This window comes from Cydia amplana, chromosome 9 (genome assembly GCF_948474715.1).
Source record: "Cydia amplana chromosome 9, ilCydAmpl1.1, whole genome shotgun sequence".
Taxonomy (NCBI): Eukaryota; Metazoa; Arthropoda; class Insecta; order Lepidoptera; family Tortricidae; genus Cydia; species Cydia amplana.
This window is the reverse complement of record NC_086077.1, coordinates 14,453,788-14,475,711: the sequence shown is the minus strand read 5'-3', so window position 1 is coordinate 14,475,711 and position 21,924 is coordinate 14,453,788. Positions and strand designations below refer to the sequence as shown.

Below are 21,924 nucleotides of genomic sequence, written 5' to 3'. Positions count from 1 at the left end.
AGTCAGTCTCGGTACAAAAAGTACGAGAAAATACGATGGAAAATAATTATGCACTACATCTGTAGGTACTTATATTTATAATTTATCAACTATTTCTACAACACTCTCTGCTAGCAACCAAGACTAAATTATTGGATAAATCCGCAATCCAGTTCATATGTAAATCTTGCCTTCCACTCCACGCCTGACAGCACGCCTGGCAAATTTTGTCGAAAGTCGCGTGACTCCATATTATTATGTCAACTCGCGGCAAGACATGCTAGAGACTAGCTGCTCTAATGCAATATTTGGGCTTTTTCTAAAATAAATATCAAAAACCTGATTCTATCAGATCTGGACATTCTTGGGCTCATTCTACTCAGAATCGACAGCATTCTCCATCCCGCCATTAAAAAAAGATGTCCCAAAATGTCCATTCCATTACGTCACGTTATATGAGAAAAAAATTCACTTGTATGGGCGTGACATAGTGGAATTGTGGAATGTACAATTTTCATACAAATTTTTGGGACATTTTTTTTATCATCAGAATTGAATTCTGAACCTGCCTGCCTGTGCTAGTGATTCTGAGTTGAAAGAACCCAAAAACACCAGGATCTGTGAGAATCAGGTTTTCAATATTTATTTTAGAAAACGCCCATTTCAATCTTGGTTCCAGCCCAGAATGTGCCTCGGCGACCAATCGCTGCTCGCTCGCTGGGCGTGGAATCCGCGGCAGAACCTCACGTTCGCCGGGGACCTCACGACCAACGGCTACATGCGCACTGAGGAGCTGGCACAGAGCTGGGTTTCCCGCTATCCTAGTCTTCTGACTGACAACAAGCATGATTACTTGGTGAGTTCTTCAGCAACTGTTATCATTCACAAACTGATGAGGATCGAAGTGTCGGTCTGTCGGAATACTGTTTCCTGCTGTACTATAAAACCTCACGTTCGCTGGCGACGTCATGACCAACGGCTACATGATGCGCACTGAGGAGCTGGCACACAACTGGGTTAGCCGTTATCCCTATCCTAGTCTTCTGACTGACAACAAGCATGATTACTTGGTGAGTTCCTTAGCAACCGTTACTTGAGTGTTCTCTATGAAGCAGTTCTGTGAATCAAAGCATCGTGACTCATCTTGATTTTATTTCCTATTCTGAACCGACGCATAGCATACGGCTTATGTAGGTATAACAGAGCAATTAAGTTTTTTAAGAGAGTGCTTCTCGACATTCACAATATTCCTTTCAAGTCAAAAGGTAACTGTCATGACAAATTGTGATTTCTCTCTATCTGCATGTTATCAGAGGTCGTTATTCATTTACTTAGATTATGATTATAATTTCAGTTCAAGTTCGCGAAAGACAAGCGTTCCTCGGAGTCCTTCCACGCCTTCACTGCGGGCCTGTTCAGATCGCGCCCCGAAGATCTCGACTTGCCGCATGAAAATAATGAGGAACTGCTTAAGGTATGCATGAACTTCAATTGAGACACTTCGGGTCAAAGGTCAAAAAGGTTTAGTGAAAAGGGGGATCTTTCATGTGGACAATATCTACATATGGATGATTGGGAACATTTTACTGAGGCTTTCTTGATACAGCATTAAAGAATGGAAGGTTTGACATGCCAAAGTTTGAACATGGCGTGTAAAGAGCCCAAAAAATAATAATTAAGCTTTGTTGTCCCGTTTCTTTTCTGATATCCACAGAAAAAATTCATAACACATTCACTGTCAGGAACCCACCTGGTGGGCGCTCGTGAACTTTGCTCAGATGCCGGACAACCCGCTGGGCGGGTTGTTTTATACGCAGCTATAGACGACTGCGCGGTTTCTCGGGTAGCGCCTTTACATCTCTTCCAATTTGTAGCAAAGATATAATTGATATAACCAATCAGCGAAAGCTCACGGCGAAAGCGTAGGCTCGGCACTTTAAGTTTATTGTTCAATGCAAAGTAGCGTATAAGTATTTACGGTTGTTAGAACGTTGAACTAAATACGGCGCAGATTCCATAGGCCCCTCAGGTGTTTTACCCCGCACCTCTTCCAGGGATGGGCCAGTCAAATACAGGCAAGTCCCGGTTTTATTTAGGAGCAGCACCGTGACCTCTAGAGACAAACCTCAAGAGCGACTTAACGACTTTCATTACATTACGTTGGCACCTCCTCACCTCAGATGACAGCACGCCTTGGTAAGCTTGGGAAAGCGAGAAAATAGTCCAGCACCCAAACCTACCCGTCTATCAAGAGTTCCTACACCCACCAAAGCACCGCCTGAAATCTCGGAACCGACCATACGAAACAGCAAAAATTCTGCGGGAATATGGGTTCAATATAAATGAGGAATGGAGAATGGATGTCAGATCCGCATAGACAGTCCCTATCGAACTTCGACCCTACAAAAAAGCCAGGATTTTTTTCGGCTCCCAGAAAGGAATGGTACCAGATCAACCGACTTCGAACTCGCCAGAATGTGACTGCGGAGCTCCAAAGCAGACTATCCGCCACATAACAGTCGACTGCCCTAAGAGAAAGTTTATTGGCAACCATGAAGACTTGCTCGCTTCTAGTGAAGACGCAGCCCTATGGGCCAAGACATTGGATATAGTTCTTTAATTATTTATTACTTTCTAATACTTTAAACGACTCGAATCTTGCCATACGATTAAATAAATAAACGTTGGCTTTTATCAGCTATCGATTAATTGTTTTTTATTCTATTACCCACCCTACAGTACCTTTTAATGCCACTAACACCCTGTCCACACCTCACTTTTGGTTAACATACGATTTGTTTTCAGCCGGACAAATTCTGCCCAGCGTGGAGCAGAGACATCGGAGACAGCAATGAGACCCTCAGACAGCGGGACATCTTTGAGTCCAAGCACGAGTGGGCGGAGGTGAGTCATTCAGCTACTTAGGTACATTATTAGTACGGTCGAGGAATTTAATTTCAGTACCATTTCGTACCTTGTCACAGTGACAATAGTATGAGGTCCCTAGCGACTTTCATAGTGATTGTCACTGTGACAAGGTACGAAATGGTACGGAAAATAAATTCTTTGACTGTACCTACCTACCCTCAGAGTACAGAACTTTGAGTGACCGTAGTCGAGTTCGTTTTTTCCTAAGCACCCGAGGGCTAGACAGAGTTTAGCCTTTAGGAAAAAATTAAACCCCAACCCGCCCCAAAACCCTTATTGATAAACACCTACGGAAGTTTTCGTGGCTAAGGCATAATCATAGACTAGGAATCCTCTAGACGGAGTTTAGAGCAATTATTTCATGAAACTGATGTTGCCAAAAATACTGGGGTGCGGGGGACGAGGTGGGCGAGTCCCGTGCCGTGATTGGTCGGTTCAAAGACACGGACGTCACACAAAGACACTTTGACTCGAAAATGGAGTAAAACTACCGTATATTTATGGCAGAGGGGGTAGCGAGGTGAGTATTATATTCTTTGGGGTAGCGCTACTATGCTCAGTGTAGACTCTAGAGGATGTCTTGTCTGTGGGCATAATGAATATCTAGTAGAACACAATGACCATGTTTTGTAACTTACCTACATTTCTGTCGTGACCTCGTGACCACACATTTTGTGTCGTGTCCTACGACAATAACATGACCCAACCTCTGCGGATGTCACGAATTCCAGTCTAGATGTCCCAAATTAATTTGTATTTTTAATTATATTGTAACCTTGTCCGTGTTTTTATGGGTCAAAAAAATTGTCATTAGCGCAAACACAATTAATGGAGCTAATGAATTGTTCTGGTATGCGGGATTAGGTAGTTGGACTAACTGGCCAGTTATTTAATAAGGTCGATTGGTTTGTTTCGGTTGTAGGTACCTAGAATGAAATGGACCCGGTCCATGAAAAGTCCTAAATAGTAAATAAATCCAAATAAATAACCTGCACATTTTCACGTTCGAGGAAAACGATTATATACAATTCTATACTGAATTCCTGACCTTTAGGATAATCGGTTTAAGTGACCTAACCTTTTATAACCTATTAAAGTACATACTTGACTGCCTCGATTATACCACGAAAAAAAAGGGCTCCTTTTCATTTTACTGACTTCGTTACATTTGCAATAAAATAAAGCATCTCAATAAAATGAAATCACATAAAAGATATATACAGTTGTACTACTGAACTAGATTAATAACTACTAGCATAAATAGAGGCATTGTACCAAGGATGCTGGCGGCATTTCCTCGTTGTAAACAATGCTGATACGTTGTGCGAAGTAGCCGCCAGCTCTTCGGTCACCAGTTACGTCAATCAGACGCTTCGCCATTTCTGCAAACTACTTATGCGCGCTGGGACCCCATATGGACCTAGAGTTTCAACTCCAAATGGTATCAACCGAGCCTCGGTTTCTTACTTATATTTATTACGTTTTAAAATTTCGGCGCTTTCCACCGCTCCAAGCTCTTAAATTTCAATATGCAGATGGTGAGCAACATATCTTCGCGCCTTGGCTTCACGTACGACATCGACCGTAGCATCATTAAGAACATCTACCAGATGTGCCGCTACAACAAGGCTTGGGACATCACGCAGATATCGCCCTGGTGCTCGGTAAGTCACTTATCTCAGCCAAAAATATTTCAGGATCATAACAATACTTTATTAACGTGTTTACGTGTAGACATTTCTTTCCTAATTATATCAAATGAAGTAGATACGTGTAACGGCTTATGCACGCTGAAGGAAAGCAGAGCTTAAGGGTCTCCCCAGATATATCGACGCGCATTCGGCAAAAGCCGATAGGAAAAAGCTTTATGTCCGCGAAATAAGAGCGAAAAAGCGGTGCTCTTAAATGTTAGAGCCGTGCACGCACACGTCACTCAAGTATTGTGCTGTTTCTCATAAAGATCTGTATAATGCGCACGTGCACGTCTACACGCACTCATTCGGTGTACACAGGCCTATTAAGCGTGAACTAATGACCAAAAGTCTAAATTATAGCGAGGCCAAAGGGCTTTGTCCCGTTTTGGTTTCGGCTGAAAACTCGCGCTGTGAAACCCCTGCCAATATTTGTACCTATTTATAAATAATTTTGAAGTGAAATTGGATGACACTGCAGAACTCCGAAAAATCTTGAACTAACCATAATCACATATCCCATTTCCCAAAAGCTCGCCTAGGAATTGATGATCTGACCCTAACCTTTGGTTTCCGACCCGATCACCAATAATAAAACAATTAGCATCAGATTTCAAACGAGTCTGGCCTCATTTTTAAAGGAGCTGGCCCTTGAGTCAATAGGTTAATGTGTTCTATATTTAGCGTTGTAAATAACATTCTTATTCTGCGTACAATCACACGATTTGTAATTAGTCTGTACATTACTTTTTTCTTTTTTTTTAAAGCTCGAACGCCTCAGATATATGAAACCCACAAAAAATTTGTGCTATGACAAAATGTGCCTTGCGTTTGTTTTGTGTGGATGAGTGTCCGTGTTTTATAAGTCTTTTTGGTGTGAATAAGCCTTAAGATAATCTGTTTTTGCGCAATTTCTCCCAAGCTTCTTTACAACCGACTTCAAAAACAGGAGGTTCTCAATTTGTCGGAAACTTTTAACACAGCTCATTGATTGACACGATGGCATTCCAGGCGTTCTCCCGCGAAGACCTCCGACGTTTCGAGTATGCCGAAGACCTGGAAACCTTCTACAAGTATGGCTACGGTTCTGAAACCAGCCCCAAGCTGGCCTGCCCGCTGATCAAGGATATGATGGATTTCTTCAATAAGCATGTCAACGCAAGTAAGTCTTCTAACATCATCAATCATTACCACGACCTGCATCGGTTTTGTAAGTCAGCAGCAAATTAGAGAAAGGTTTTGGGTTTATTCATTTCAACAAACGGGCTTTCAAAGTAATTGAAAACCTCGAAGGGAACATTATGATGACATTACGTAGGTAAATATAACGTTAATTATAGCACTTCCCTTATCCTATGTGAGGGTTGGCGCTATTCTAAAGCCGGCCACCACACGGCAAACGGCACACGGCGAGGCGACTAAGTCCACAAACGAAGCAAGAAAGTATTTCGTTACAGGGGATATGGTCGTCCTCTTAGCATTGGTTTGCAATCCATCTAGGAGAAGGATACTCCAAAATAAAACCCGGGATGGAGTTTCCGTAAGGCGCGAGTAGGGTCCAACCACTCCAACCTGAAATAAGCGGCAGATTCCTGCAGCTGACCTGTCTCCACACGTATTGGCTCGCATTTCCTGTGGGATAAGACAGTGAAGCCGAGAGGGTAATGCAGGTGCTGGGCATCCCTGCGTTTTCTTAATTTCGTCCCAGGCGGTGTATATATTCCTCCGGTTTTACACCATAAATCGTCTGCAATAGACGCTAAGGCCAATGATGATGGTAGCACTTCCATCGTTGTGTCTATCTCCATTTTTTTTGTCAAATAATACACCTTTTTTGTGGCCGAAGTAACTTAATTTTCTCTTTGCAGATGTTCCCCAGCAGCCGGTCTCGCAGATCCTGTTCGGCGAGTCCCCAGCCTTGCTTCTACTGACAGGTGCTTTAGGCGGCCGCCGCGACGAGGCGCCTCTCACCGGGGACAACTTCCACACGGTCCCGACTCAGAGTCGGAAATGGAGCTCATCTGCCGCCTCGCCTTTTAACGGGAACATTGCCGCTGTTCTGTACAAGTAAGCTATCCGTTTGTCATTAAATTATTATTATTTGGAGCCTGTCGTGTCCCACTGCTGGGCAAAGGCCTCCCCCCAATTTCTCCACAAATCTCTGTCTATAGTTTATAGCATTAGAAAAAAGGTAAACAATCTTAACGTGTCTTGAAAAACACTTTTTAAAAATAAGTCACGGCAAGTATGTAACAATTATGAATTAATCTAATACGAACATTTATAATATTTTGCTTTCATAAGTAATAGTTATTGATTTTTAAAAAGCGTTTTTCAATTAAAAGACTTGTTAAGATCGCTTACCTTCTTTCTAATGCTAAAAAAACGAACTATAGTGCTATGTCTGGCCACTCCTTTAAAAAGGAGTCCAATTCATTTTGTCATTAAAACCTTCCAAAATCCCCTAGAAGTTTTACGGCGGCGACAGATTACCAGTTCGCCGGACGATATCAGCCTGTCAGTTGTTCGGAACTGTCGCCTTTTGCGTTTAACTGACAGGCTAATATCGTCCGGCGAACTGTGCCTGTGGCCTTTACAGGCCACTAAGCTACCTGTATTCTGTAAGCAGTACAAGTATAGAAAGTCGTAAATGAACCGGATCCGACCTCAATAAAAAGCAAAATAAAAGTATTTCATCGTAAACCATACAATCTTTAACACATTCACTACCAGGAACCCACCTGGTGGGCGCTCGTAAACTTTGCTCAGATGCCGGACAACCCGCTGGACGGGTCGTTTTATATGCAGCTATAGACGACCGGTTTCTGGGGTAGTGCGCCGTTTTTAGGGTTCCGTACCCAAAGGGTAAAAACGGGACCCTATTACTAAGACTCCGCTGTCCGTCCGTCCATCCGTCCGTCCGTCTGTCACCAGGCTGTATCTCACGAACCGTGATAGCTAGACAGTTGAAATTTTCACAGATGATGTATTTCTGTTGCCGCTATAACAACAAATACTAAAAACAGAATAAAATAAAGATTTAAGTGGGGCTCCCATACAACAAACGTGATTTTTGACCGAAGTTAAGCAACGTCGGGCGGGGTCAGTACTTGGATGGGTGACCGTTTTTTTGCTTGTTTTTTGTTGATGGTGCGGAACCCTCCGTGCGCGAGTCCGACTCGCACTTGGCCGCTTTTTTTGTCTGGTAGTGAATGTGCATTTCCTCATTTCTTCAGATGCAACCCCAACGGCAAATTCGGCTACAAGGACCGTCACCAGATCCTCTTCCTCCAGAACGAGCAAACCATGGACCTGCCTTTCTGCAAGGTGGGCCTCTGCGAGTGGCCCGACCTCAAGGTCCGCCTTGGCGACATCGCGAGCAAATGCAACCTAGACTTCTGCAGCGGAGCCCCGGCTCTGAGCAGCATTGTGGCTTTAATTGTTGGTTTGTTTGCGTTCTTTCTGAGATATCTGTAGGGCCATAGAGAAATATAGTAAGACAAGAGTGCTCACTCCATACATCAGTTCAGACTATTAATTTCAGTGCCTACATCTAGCATCGAGTAGCGGAACTATCAGTACTGCTACTTGACAATAGATGTAGCACCGACCGGAAAGTCTTATCTCAACAGCATAAGACTTTCCGGTCGGTGCTACATCTATTGTCAAGTAGCAGTACTGATAGTTCCGCTACTCGATGCTAGATGCTAATAGTCTTTTTGGTACTAAAACTGATATATGGAGTGAGCACTCTATGTATTTTTTTCTCTATGGTAGGGCTAAGATGGCCGACTCTTTATCAATTGTCACCATGGCTGTCACGTTCTAACAAATATGTCAGTGCGAAAGTGACGCATGGCATGACAGGTGATAAAAATATGACCATGATAGCTGGTCTGGTTTAAGTTCGTGTTTTTCACTCAAGTCAGGTATTACTGAATCGCGATTAGAAAGGGATTGAGATAGCTGTCAATCCATATTGATTTTGACGTAAGTGTATGGAAATCTGTTATTTCTAATCGCTTTCTGATCGCGGCATGATAATATGATCGAACGTGATGCTTGAGTACCTACAGATGTAGTGCATATTTTCCTTCGTATTTTTATGGATACGTACGAATGCGTCTTGCTATTTCAGTCAGCCTCGGTACAAAAAGTACTGAGGTTGATTGAAGTAGCATGACAAATACAAACGTTTTCCTAACAATTATACACTACATCTGTAGTACCTACATATATTAGTTTTGCCAGAGTACAATGTCGGCTATGTTATGAGAGAAAGCAGGTGGCGAAGCGTCCGTACTTAAAGTAATGAGTACAACAAATCCACCTTAGGCCTGAATGAAGTCTGTTAACCTTTTCGACGCCGTGTCAAACACAAAAGCCGTCACGCTGACGCCACGTCACCGAAGTGTCAAAACTGAAATTGAACTTTATGCATATGCACGTAGGTCTATGTTGCTCTGTGGCCTGTGACCGATTAATCGGTCTTTGGCGTTGAACCTACGGTGCGGATATATCGGTCATTAGCGTCCAAAAGGTTAAAAAACCCGCGACGCTTAGCTATTGATTGATTTTATCACCGCTGGCTACTAATCTCCGTAACATACTTCCGTTCAAACATTTCCGCCAGTGTTGGCCGAAGCGTTAATGCAATTGAAAATGTTGGCCATTCACCATTATAAATTGAACCGTAAATTGTAATCGTCCGTTACGGTTTACGGTTCAATTTATAATGGATAATGGCCAACATTTTCAATTGCATTAACGTTTCGGCTAACACTGATTTCAGCTGTGTAAAGAAAACGATGCAACTCGAATACGAGTAGGTATTTGAGGATAACGGCCATGTGTGTTGCGATTGATGCAATTATACCTAAGTATGTAGGTATCGGTCCAGTCACTTAAGTACAAGTACACCAAATACGCATTTTCTAAGCTTTAGTAAAATCTTCACAGTTATTATGAATGTGGTATGAATAATACGAGTAGGTATAATTTCAGCGTTTTCCATAACTGAGTCTGTTTACCTGTATTGCTAATGTATTGTCCCGTTAATTATCAATTCACTATGAATCAAACAGTGTCATGCTTTCGGACAAACGTTAGGATTTTAACAGAATAACTTTTTAGACTCACCTATCAAAGGCACCACATTTTGTGTCGGTAAATTCGTATTTTACTTTGTAAGAACCAAAAGTACCTATGTAATTCAATATTCATGGTAATAATGTATCATATTCAAATATTTTTGAGACAGTTGAAATAATGCTACTAGTTTTAGTAATATGGAACCACCTTTTGAAGTTTTAGATGTTTATCCGAAAAAACGTAAAAAGTATATTTCTTGTCGCTAATATTAATTTTGAATGTAGGTACTGTCGACAGCAGAAGTAGCTAAACGTGTGAGGAGTTCAAAATTATCCGCACATGCTCTTATTGTCTTCACAATAAACTTGCGTTTATAAGTAATTTTGAACGTCTCGCCCGCTTGGCTTATTCTGGTGTGACTGTATACTTAGATATCCTAGATTTCTAGGCCACCTATAAGTGTCGCTTTAGTACTTAGATATAGTTTTTGCTGTGAGATTTTTCAATATTTTAATACCATGCATTTTAACTGTAATTTGTGGTCGCTTACGATGTAATCATAGGCTTTATTATTTTAAGCGTTTTCAATTTCGATTAAGTTTTTAACGTTATATTTTGTAAATATTAAGAGCAGTCGTGAGCGTAATTGTGTGTAAGTATTATTCTTTTACTTGTCATAGTCTATAGATATAGGAGTATAATTGTATACATATAAACGCCGATCGTGCCCAGTTTACATTCTGTTTTCCATTGTTTAGCTATGCTTGTTAATGTTAATATTTTATACGTAGTTTTCCAAAGCTTGTATGTTACAATTTGTTAAGCCCGCTGCAACTTTGTGCGCTAATCATTAGCGAAAGCCACGGATGGACACGACCACCAATGGGAAGACGATGATTAAAGTAAGGACACTGAGTACGAAGAATTTCATACATTGACCTGCCTGTTCCTATCTCTCTCTCTCTCTATTGTCCCTCCGATAATGCCGGCGGTCAATGCCACTGTGCGAGCGATATAGCAATAGCATTATAATTATTCGCGTGCAATAGAGACGGGAAATGCCGGACCAATGTACGAAATTCTTCGTGCTTAGCATCCTTACTTTAGTAAAGATTTCGCTTAAGAGAATCAAAAATGTCACTGAACAAAAAACCAATAAAGCTCAGTACCAACGCGCGAATGCTATGTGCCGCACATAGCATTCGCGCGCAAAAGTGGATCCGTACATAATGTACGGATCCACTTTTGCGCGTTTTGCGCTGTACTTCACGCACTAAGTGTAGAGGGGCCTTTAAAAAAAGAGTATACTTACCTGATAGGTAGATACAAGTTGGGGAAAATTACTCTCAAGATTAGAACCATGTTAAACTTCTAGATCTAATAGATCGAATTTAAACTGTTGTGAGACATACTAACATTGAATAATTTTACGGTTTAGACTCACTTGTTTTAAGTCACTCGCGCGACTAGTTTCGGAGAGCCTAGGTCTCCTTTCTCAAGCACTTACAGTGCAGCGCAGCGCGAGTGACTTAAAACAAGTGAGTCTAAACCGTAAAATTATTCAAGATCTAATAGATCTTAATATTCTTAATATGCGATTCTTTTGTGAATTTAGTAATATTTATTGTTACTGGATATGGATGTCATCACGTAAAAGCTGTATCAATTTAGATTAAGGGCCAAAATAGAAAGTAGTTATTTGAAATTCCGTAAAAATATAAAAATATATAGACAGATTTATAAATTATGCAATTAGAGTAACATCAGATTTTATTTTATTACTGATTTTCTACACTTTTATTTAACTTGATTTTACCTCGTCTTTCTTATTTGTTATTTTTTTTTTATATTTGAATAAAGCATTTATATAACAATTATTAATACAAATAACTAATATTTTACAACAGTTGTGTCCTGTAAATGTTACAATTATATTGATCCATATTTTATGAGAATATTGCACCAAATAGAAAAAAAAATCTAGAAATTAAGGAAAACATAACTTAATATTTTTCGAATCTAAATCACAAGTTTACACGCATTATTGATGTATAGTTTATTAAATAATATTGATTAGCTTAAGTAGCTTCTTAGGTTAACAAATTTCTGGTAACGTATTCTATACCTATACCTACATACAGATTGTTTTGTTTTCAATGATTAGCGATTATGGCTAATAGTTGAAAAACATATTTAATATGATGATTTTATTTTCGCATAGACATTAGTCCATTTTTCGTTGGATGTAGGTATCCATTTTCGAACATTTGAGTCTTTGAATAAAATTTAAACGGATTGTGAAAAAAAATTATAAACACTTGGTTTTAGATAAAATTATCTTACTGAAACTGAGTGTTTGGATTAGTATCATGTTATTTTATCATAATCAGGTATTTTTGCTGATGACAGTATATGTGGAAGTTTTAAGATAACTTACCCTACCCATCACTTATTAATATTTTGTTAGTATTAATTAAGAAATCAATGTTTTTGTTCAAAGCAGAAATAAATAACTATTGTTACTAAATTTTCTTTGTTTCAACCCTTTTGAGTAAGTATTGACGAATTATAATATTGTAACCCAGCATATTTAAATTAGCAAAATCCTAACCACATGGTAATTTATCTGTTATACAACATGTATCATACAACCTGCGTCATAAAGGTCGTGGCCCACCCGGAATATTCTTAAAATTCATTTCCACGCTTAAAAAATCTAGGCTAATAAAAACTTTCAGGTATAATTTAGAAAAACATTGTAATTAAATAATATAGTTTATTTTTGTTAAAAAAAGTAACAACCTAAAAAAATTAAATCACATAGTTGTTATTTAGGTGACTTGAATACAGAATAGCGTCAATATTTTGCACTGGAGACTGGGTGTTTTTGTATCAATTAATAAATAATGTATTTGGCTAATTTATACAGATGTTGTTTTTTTCAGACTATCTAAAAGTATCTTAAATACCTAACAAAACAATAGTTGGAAACACTACAATAGAAAATTAATATTTATGCAATTGAACAGAAATGAGCTTAATTTCACTGCAGTTTCTTATTTACATTTGTTATGGATTTTATTTTATTATAATTGAATATAAAAATGAAAATACATACAAAATACATTATTATTTACTACAGGAGGCAAAATCGAAATGTGGCCACAGTTTTGGCAAGGTTAATTTGATTAGGTACAGACAGACGGTACAGTACAGGTCAAAATAATAAGTGTTCAATAAAATAACATTTTGATATAATTTAAAATACCAATTTAACACGATTTTCATAACTGTATTTTAAATATATTTTATATTCAAGGCTGATTCGAATACCGGTGGTTAACAATTTAAGCAAATTTTTATACCATACATAAAATTTATAAATTCACATGATAAAAACGTGGATAATATTTACTTTCACCAAGGTTTTACCTAAGCAACATTCAGTTATTCCAGCTATTTAGAATGTTACAAATAACATATGTTCTTTAGAGCATATCATTTTAACATCAATGATGATGTTAATACATCATTCATCAATGAACAGTGTGAGTTGTAAAATGTTTGATGGCGATCTGGATCTCTCAGGCCTACTTGATCTCCCGTCGACTCGTATGCTACGTAAATTTTTATAGAAATTTTGCTGTTCCCAAGTTCAAATACAATGTTACACTGTGCTATGCACAGCACACAGCAGCACCGAAGACCCGGCCTAAATAGAGACCTACTTGTAAACCCTACAAGGTCTTTCTCACATTGCAGCAGCAGCATTAGTTATGCAAAAGTCACATAAATTGGTTGTCAGAGAAAAAACAGACCATTTTGCGCATGGTACATTTCTCAGTCGTTATATTGTCAACTAAAACTACACTAACAATGCAACTGTAGCCAATGGTTATGGCGACCTACTGTACTTTTAAATACTTGTATATTCCATACCTCTTTAAAGCATCCAGCCCAGCTCCATCAGCTTTAAACAACGCGTCACCACACAATTTGATAACCTATCTACACACACAATCACGTATCCTGCACACTACTAGAACTCACATTCCTAGTCCGTTTCCCACCGGTCACAGACTTCTTTCTCTTTCCACTGTCTTCTTCGCTTACACTATTGGCCCTGGCTTTCGGGCTCATGATATCGGAGCTGATGGAGTCTCTTTGTGATTTCTTCCGCTGTCGCTTGGGGACCGTTTCTCCTATGAGCATCTCGTTGAATAATCTTTGCCTGGCTTCCCAGTAGAGGTTTTGTCGTTGGATGAGTTCGGGGTGTTTGGCCTCGAAGGCCGAGTCGGGGGGGATGAGGAGTTCCCAGCCGGTCTTGGGGTTGAACTTGGCGACGGAGCGGATGATGGCGAGTACGTCTTGTGGCGGGAGGCGGACGGATGCCGCTACCTTCCGCCGGTCGATGTAGGAGTGTTGGGTGAACAGGTAAAGCTGGAAAATAAATATAATAATAGGTAAGGGAGCGTTCAATATTACGTAACGAATTTGGGGGGCGTTACGATGCGTCTTGTAAAACGTTACGATGCGTCTTGTAAAACGTTACGATGCGTCTTGTAAAACGTTACGATGCGTTACAGGGGCGGGAGGGGGTGATTTGAACTCCGCGTTACGTAACATTTTTTTTAACCCTTCAGAACGGTCGCGTAGAGAGATTCTCTCGCGCATTTTTTAAAACGTTTTTTTTTTCTCAAAATTTCAGATGGAATGACCACTTGAAATTTTTTTACCTTCACAAAATTTTGCTTTTGCAATTGCTTTGCTTGCTTTACAGGATAGGTAAAAAAATGGTCACTTGGTGGTTACGTAACGTTTTACTAGGGGGAGGGGGGGTACAGAAAAACGTTACGGCGCGTTACATGGGGGGAGGGGGGGTCAAAAATGTCCAAAAATTGCGTTACGTAATACTTGAACGCTCCCTAGAGGTATATCTACAATTTGATAAACCTAAACGGCTCAAAATGAGCGATAGAGATTAAACGTAATGGTACAACATTTATTATTTAACAGTTGCTTTTCAACATGGCATCTTGTGAACCTCATGGCATCTCTAAACTTTTACTTGAGGATGTACTTTCACAGCTTGATCATGCTGAGTCTTTAGTTTAGTAAGAAAGGTATTCAATCTGATGAAAAAATGATAGGTACCTAGTTTACAATTCGGAGCTGAACTAGCTAACTGACCTAGCTAGAAAAAAAAGACATTGGACATATAGATAGTGAAGCCTATACTGAACTAAACTTTTTACCATATTATAGGCTCCAGCAAGGGCGGCGCGTGAGCGGGGCGTGAGCGTTTTATATGTAAAAGCGGCGCGCCGCGCTCACGCCCTGCCCGGAAAACGCGCTTGTGTGACGAAGCCTTTAAAGCTTCTCTAGTAGATTAAACTATAGTCGGGAAAATGCTTCATCAGTAGAAAAAACGCAAAATTCAGAGTTTTTATTGTGATCACAAATGCGATTACATTTTACAGCACCAAGCGCCGACGATCTCGCGGTTTAAGCCCTTGCTACACGGTCGCCGACAAGCCTTCTAACCGTCTGTCCTTGGTCTGTCCTTGGTCAGTTTTGGTCAAATTTTGTTGGAAACAACTGTCTACACGGTCCGGGACGGACCAAGGCCACGCGGTCTGAAGGCTTGTCGGCGACCGTGTAGCAAGGGCTTTATAATCTGCGTACACAGCACGTGTGACTACAAAGGTGCGGATTCGATAAGCGGGCCGGTTTCCGTCCGAATGAACTTAGGCTTACTCATTGGCATAGGCCAATACACAATACATATATACAATGCAATACATATATAGGCAATGACGGCTAGCTGGAAGATTGAAGTGCACTCACCACATGGTCCCTCGCAGCGCGCCACAACGCCGCCGTGGCCCCGGCGCCGAGGGCCGCGGACCGCGCGGTCCACAGCCCGCGGACGCAGCACGCGTGCCCGCTGAGCAGGGAGAGTAGGGCCGATTCACTGAGCGGCCCGGATTCGGTGCGGATCAGCGAGCGGAGGTCGTCAAACGTCATGAGTTTGGCTGGAAATAGAAATGGTGGAAATATTGGAAGTTTGAATCGGAGTAGGTACTTGTGTGATGAGGATGGTTGCAGATATTTTTTCTAAGTTAAGGCTGTTTCCTATGTATAGTAAGTATTTAATTATTATACCCGTTTATCTTTTTGAGTGTCTGTCTTTGATTGATTGCCCCATAAGTAATATTTTTATTTATCAAACCATATCATAGCTACAGTCCGAAACGCAGACATATTCGCAGTCAAGTCGCCGACCTTACAACGTAGATATAAGAATTTATTGAAACTCTACCTATGTAACTTAGTAATATGTAGATATGTTTAATTTAAGATCCTCTTAGAGATAGTTCTAAAATTATATACATGTTTATAATACTGATGACTATGTACCAGGGATGTTGCGGATGCAGATTTTTTGACATCCGCGGATGCGGATATTTAAAGGCTAACATCCGCGGATGCAGATGCGGATGCGGATGTCAAGATTAGGTACTTAGAAAACGTCAAATATTACATTTTAAGTATTTTTTTATTAAAAAAAAAACGAAACGTTTAGTATTTGAGCAAGAATATAGGTGCGTTATATTTAATAAACAGTAACTTGGCCGACTTTTCTGGATCTAGACGATTTCGTTATAGGTAATGACGAAATTACCTAGCACTTACGCCGCCGCTAAGACGTTCCTGTACCGACTTGTTTGACATCCGCATCCGCATAAGCTCCGCATCGATTTTATGCGGATGCGGATGCAGATGCGGATGTTGAAAATAATGCGGAAGTTCCGCGGTTGCGGATGCGGATGTTCGCAACATTCCTGCTATGTACTAGCAGTAAAAGTCTCGCCATAGGTTGCTGTATATACTTGTGTTTGTTTGAATAAAGAATATCCACTTACCGTTGTTAAGTATGTCAGTAAGCTGCTCGACCGGGTCCGGTCGCTTGGGGGCCGCTTGGGCCTCGTCGGGCGGCGGCGGCGGCACCAGCGCGCGCACGTACTCGCGCGCGCGGAGCGCCAGCGCCGAGCCCTGGCCCGTGGCCGCGCTGAACAACTTCAGGCGCTCCAGCTGACAACAGGACCCAATTCATAGACTAGGAATCCTCTAGACGGAGTTTAGAGCAATTATTTCATGAAACCGATGCTGCCAAAAATACGGGGGTGCGGGGGGACGAGGTGAGCGAATCCCGTGCCGTGATTGGTCCGTTCAAAGACACGGACCAATCACGGCACGGGATTGACTCGAAGATGGAGTAAAACTACCGTATAAGTGGCAGAGGGGGTAGCGTTACTATGCTCAGTCTAGAGGATGTCTTGTCTGTGCCCCAATTTCACCACGGTGACAGGTGCGACAATTGTAAAACATCACTGTTGCTAACGTCACAGGCATCCATGGGCTACGGTTACCGCTTACCATCGGGCGGGCCGTGTTCCTGTTTGCCACCATCAGTGTGTTATTAAAAAAAAAACTTTATTATATGGGATAAAAACAGACATTTCTCTTACCAAGTTTCTGACAATTGTCACAAGATTTAAAAGAATTGTCGGCAATTCTTGACAGGAAATGAGTTCTGTGTCGGAATTATGTGACAATTGTCGTGTTTCTTGTGACAGTTGTCAGAAACTTGGTAAGAGAAATATCTGTTTTTTCCCATATAATAATTTTTTTTTAAATAATACACTGATGGTGGCAAACAGGAATACGGCCCGCCCGATGATAAGCGGTAACCGTAGTCCATGGATGCCTGTGACGTCAGCAACGGTGATGTTTTACAATTGTCGCACCTGTCACCGTGGTGAAATTGGGACGACACACATTAGGTTAGGGCTCACTTAGACGGTGCCACAGTGACAGAATAAATAATAGTACTAAGTACAGAAGACTTACTCTCTAACAAAACGCGTCTGTTCTGATCAGCACAGATATGGCCGCTAGGTGGCGACAGCGCCACGCGCGGCTTATGGCTTTCCCCAAAATTGGGGCGGAACGAATGTACTTTTAGCTACCTGTAGCAAAGCGACGAAATCGCGGAGTGAGCCACGCCTGACGGTGCGAGAACTCTCTTGCGAGTTTCATTACATTGCGTCGTTTGATCGGTCGGCTGAATCGATGTAGCCTCAATGGTCCGCAATGTAACTAAAATCGTATACGAGTTCGCGCGCCGTCTAAATGAGCCCTTAATCTCGAATACCAGTATTTTCTCGGAGTGTGGTGTAGGTTTCAAAAGTTCTAAAATCGCTAAACTACAGATAATTTTTCGGTAAGCCCGATATCGCGTCAGATGGCATTGAGGAAAGCTTTCGAGCATTTCATCAATCGTCATCATCGTTTACGAATTAATATTTTTATTTTTCTAAAAAGCTATTACAAGTTGATATTTGTTTTGTTTTGACACTGTTAAACTTTCAAGTCAAGCTCCTGAAAAACACCAGACCATTATTTCCGTTTTATCCTTACAAGTGTGATGAAAAACATAGTGTGCGTCATGGGCGGTACAGGAGTTACGAAGTCGTGTTAATTAAGCCCTCGCGTTCGGCTTCGGTCTTCAATTCACGCTCGTTCGTAAATTCTTGTTTACCGCCCTTAACACACAACCTATTAAACCTACAAGACAGCAAGGTGTATGTAAAACATGCTTTACAATCTACAAGAGCATTACTCACATCTGCATAGTCCGTGTCCGCATGCTTCCATAGCGCGTGGTACCAGGGCTCCTCGGCGATACGCTGAGATACGGACTCGTAAGATTTCTCCCGGGCCTTCTTTGCAACATCCGTTTCTTGCCGGGCGAATTTTACTGTTACCTGTTAGTAAAAATATGTCAAAAAAGTTGATATAAAATCACATTGGCAAAACTGATTTATTTAGGGTCGGTTGCACCAAACTGTTTGTCATCGCTAAATTTTATTGTATGGAATGTTTCGTAGTAAACCGCCGCGGCGCGACGGGTGACGTTCATCAGTCTGTCAAGTGCGGATGGTGCAACTGGCACTTAGAGAAGTTGATGTTACTCCCAGATACTCCCAATAGAGTAATGGTTTTTTCTTAAGGCCAGTATGGCCACTAAATAACGAAACTAAGCTTGCTCGGGTATCAATAATAAATTGCATGAGTTAAACAAAAACTATGCCCCCTTGTAACACTAATAAATATTATGAATGAAGCATAGGGTATTTGACTGTATATAAAATAAATTATTTTACACCATGCATGAAATAAAGCATCAGATAATTAATAGAAAAACATAGATAGTAGTTACATATTTTTAAACACAAGTTCTATTTAATAAATCGGATAGAAATATAAAAAGTAGGTGAGTTGACCATGACGTCACGATGTAATGTTTCATATAAATTCCATATTAGCAAATCGTTTTGACAGTTCTAAAAAAGAAGCTGATTTGACTAGTAGGAAAATACCCTATTATGTACCTGTTTTATTGCCTTTGAGGCCTACCCGTAGAATAACAGTTTGAATTTTGTCATCCCTCAAACCTCAAATCATTAACATTTTACAAAATGGCGGACTGGATTGGGTTTATTTATTATTCATTTGAATGTTTGGTGTAAAATAATGTCACATTTAAGATTGTAAACTCACTTTTCTCTCTTCACTTCAAAAATTCGTCAGTTTTCGTTATTTTATTAAAATACTATAAAAAAAAATAGATTACCGAATACATATTATACCGACCTGTTGAGCTTCCGGTTCTTTTTCTTCATCATCAGAGTTTTCAGCCTTGTTTTTATCATTCTTCCGCTTGTCTTGCTTATCGTAATAAGAGCAAGATGGTCTCATTTGCACAATCCCTGTAAATTACAATATTTTATAATTGCAGAGCTGGGTTTACTACTTAAAGGATATAACCAAACAGAGACGCCTTGTCTGTAATCTTCCGTACAAACCATTCTGCCAATTTTTGCGGGGGAGGGGCACGTCAAATGTATGCGTAACGTCAAAATAGCCATCTCAGATAAACTTCAGTCCATACATTGTGTAAGACGATTGGCCGCCTATTTTCGACAGACGGGATTGCCTGTTTATTGGCTACTCTGTTTGGTTATATACTCTAAGGTTTACTACATAAAGCAATTTCACTAGTTAACTAGAAAAACACTGCTTTAGTATAACCCTAAACCCCCTCCCATTAATTAGGTTGATTTATGAGTTGTCCCCTGATATTTATTTATTTATAAATACACTGCTATTATATTGCACACTACTGTATATCTTTAATAACAGGACATAACACACTAAACAAACACCTACATAATATTGATAACACAGACAGCATCATGTGCAGAGTGTGCATGGAAGAAGAGGAAACAGCAAAACATATTCTCCTACAATGTTAACAGGTAGAAGTATACAGGAACCAATACCTAGGGACTCCATGCACACTGAAGGACGTAGTTACCAACTTGAAGACACTGCTAGGTTTCATGGAGGAGCTGGGGTGGCTACCTCATTTTTCACGCAAAATAGGCACAATGGTTGTCGCATTGCGGAAAATGCCCAGTAAAACAATGGTTGTCGCATTGCGGAAAATGCCCAGTAAAACAAACTAACTAATACCTTTAATTGGTGTGCAGTGCAGCTCTTTGTCCTGTAAAATGGCTACTGCGTAGTGCTGTGTGTCCGGGCAGGGTGCGCTGCTCTCAAATACCATCTTATCCATAATCCCGCTGTTGAAGTACTGAGCCTTCTCCCGCTCTTTGTCTTTAATGTACCTGGATTCCTGGACAAACAAAATAGTTAAATAAAAGTAGGTTTTGATGTTGTGCTTGTAATTTTCTCTATCTGATATATTTTGGAAAGTTGTAATGAATACCTTGTAAACCATATTTGCAAGCATATAAATGATTTGGAATTAACAATTAAAACAATTAAAACTAGTAAAAAATATGAAAATGATCACCCATTTTGACCACTGCAGCACAGCACAGCAGTTTGTGCAGGTGTTAAATGTTTAACGACTCTTTAAAGTTTCTGTTTAACACAACTTTTACAATTATGAAGTAACAGCAATCCACAATGATGTCCTACCTACACGAGTTAGTATATTTGTGTAGTCGTTTTATGTATTACCAGAGCTTACCTGTTGGCCATCAGTATTTATGGCGATCTGCTCGCCTTTGGACGAGCAGTACTTATCGCTGTAGGTGTCCAGCCCAACTTCCAACCGTACCAGTTTGTTATTAGGCTTGATAAATGCATTGACCACATTAACATCCTTCCATTCTCTGTTCGCCGGCCTCACGGGGTACTGATATATGTACAAGTTACTAGCCAACGCCTGAGATAGAAACACTGGGATCTGAAATAAAAAGAATTTGAAACCGAGTCCGTGCACAATAACATAACCTAACGGCATACCACGTTGTAAAAGCTCTTTTTTAAGGGAATTTACCTCTTGAACAACCGGATCTTCTTCTTCCATTGTTAACAATGTTTTCAATGCAAAAATAACATAGGCGTTTCATGAAATTAAATGAAAATATAATAGAGAAATATCCCAAATTACATCCGACTATTCGTTTCGGTTGGACAACTTGGACAGTTCGGTCAGTTCGGTTCGTGGATGTTTGAGTCATAATATAATATTATGCTCTTTTTATGGCGTTCGAATAATAAACTCAAATAGCTATTCACAGGCGTTTGTAAAAGCCATATCATACTACCGCACCGCACCAAAGTCGTGGTTAGTTAGTAGCCAGCCGTGTAGTAGGGACTTTATGCCGATTAGCGTATAAGAGCAAAAGAGCAAACTTAACAACTTAACTTAACTTAACAAAAGAGCGACGACCTGGGCAAATCGACCAATTTGATCAGGAAAATAATAGGCGCCAATCTGATCTAGCGTCCACACGTACAAAAATTTAATCACCTTTGCATTCCACAGATAGAAACTTCGAAAATTGGCATTTTTGCGTCCGCACCTACTGATTTGATCGGAGAATTAAATTGATGTTTGCGTCCGCACGTCCTGATTTGATCGGACAATATCATCAGATTGGCGAAAAATTGTCTCGTCTGGACTCCACTAAGGCCCCATACGCACGAGAGCTTTTTCAACGCGCATCAAAAAAGCGCTTGAATCCGTCTGCACTCTAAAATTCGATTTAACGACCAAGGCTTAAAGTCGAAAATCCAACAACGCTTGATAAAAAGCGCCACCGCTGGTGTGTGAATACATGTATACATGGTT

General features: G+C 40.4%; 4 protein-coding genes across 5 annotated transcripts in view; 2 read left to right on the top strand and 2 right to left on the bottom strand.

Moving 5' to 3' along the window:
* Positions 1–8,075, top strand: part of LOC134650853 (multiple inositol polyphosphate phosphatase 1-like) — a 46,642-nt gene extending 38,567 nt beyond the window's left edge. Inside the window, exons 4-10 of the mRNA XM_063505785.1 lie at positions 659–835; positions 1,334–1,453; positions 2,785–2,883; positions 4,443–4,571; positions 5,610–5,760; positions 6,467–6,665; positions 7,835–8,075. Of these exons, the coding sequence (XP_063361855.1) occupies positions 659–835; positions 1,334–1,453; positions 2,785–2,883; positions 4,443–4,571; positions 5,610–5,760; positions 6,467–6,665; positions 7,835–8,075 (1,116 nt within the window). The remainder of the gene's footprint in view (positions 1–658; positions 836–1,333; positions 1,454–2,784; positions 2,884–4,442; positions 4,572–5,609; positions 5,761–6,466; positions 6,666–7,834) is intronic.
* Positions 1–21,924, bottom strand: part of LOC134651186 (dihydropyrimidine dehydrogenase [NADP(+)]) — a 58,955-nt gene that overhangs the window by 3,314 nt on the left and 33,717 nt on the right. The window lies entirely within an intron of this gene.
* The window catches only part of LOC134651191 (alpha-(1,3)-fucosyltransferase 10), a 155,633-nt gene that overhangs the window by 119,627 nt on the left and 14,082 nt on the right, over positions 1–21,924 (top strand). The window lies entirely within an intron of this gene.
* On the bottom strand, positions 13,505–21,259 carry LOC134651169 (DNA-directed RNA polymerase III subunit RPC5). Its single transcript, XM_063506206.1, has 8 exons — positions 21,127–21,259; positions 20,815–21,033; positions 20,292–20,454; positions 19,410–19,525; positions 18,380–18,520; positions 16,616–16,784; positions 15,537–15,724; positions 13,505–14,129 (listed from the first exon to the last, which is right to left on the bottom strand). Exons 1-8 carry the CDS (start codon positions 21,154–21,156, stop codon positions 13,710–13,712), a joined length of 1,446 nt encoding a protein of 481 aa, XP_063362276.1. The 5' UTR covers positions 21,157–21,259; the 3' UTR covers positions 13,505–13,709.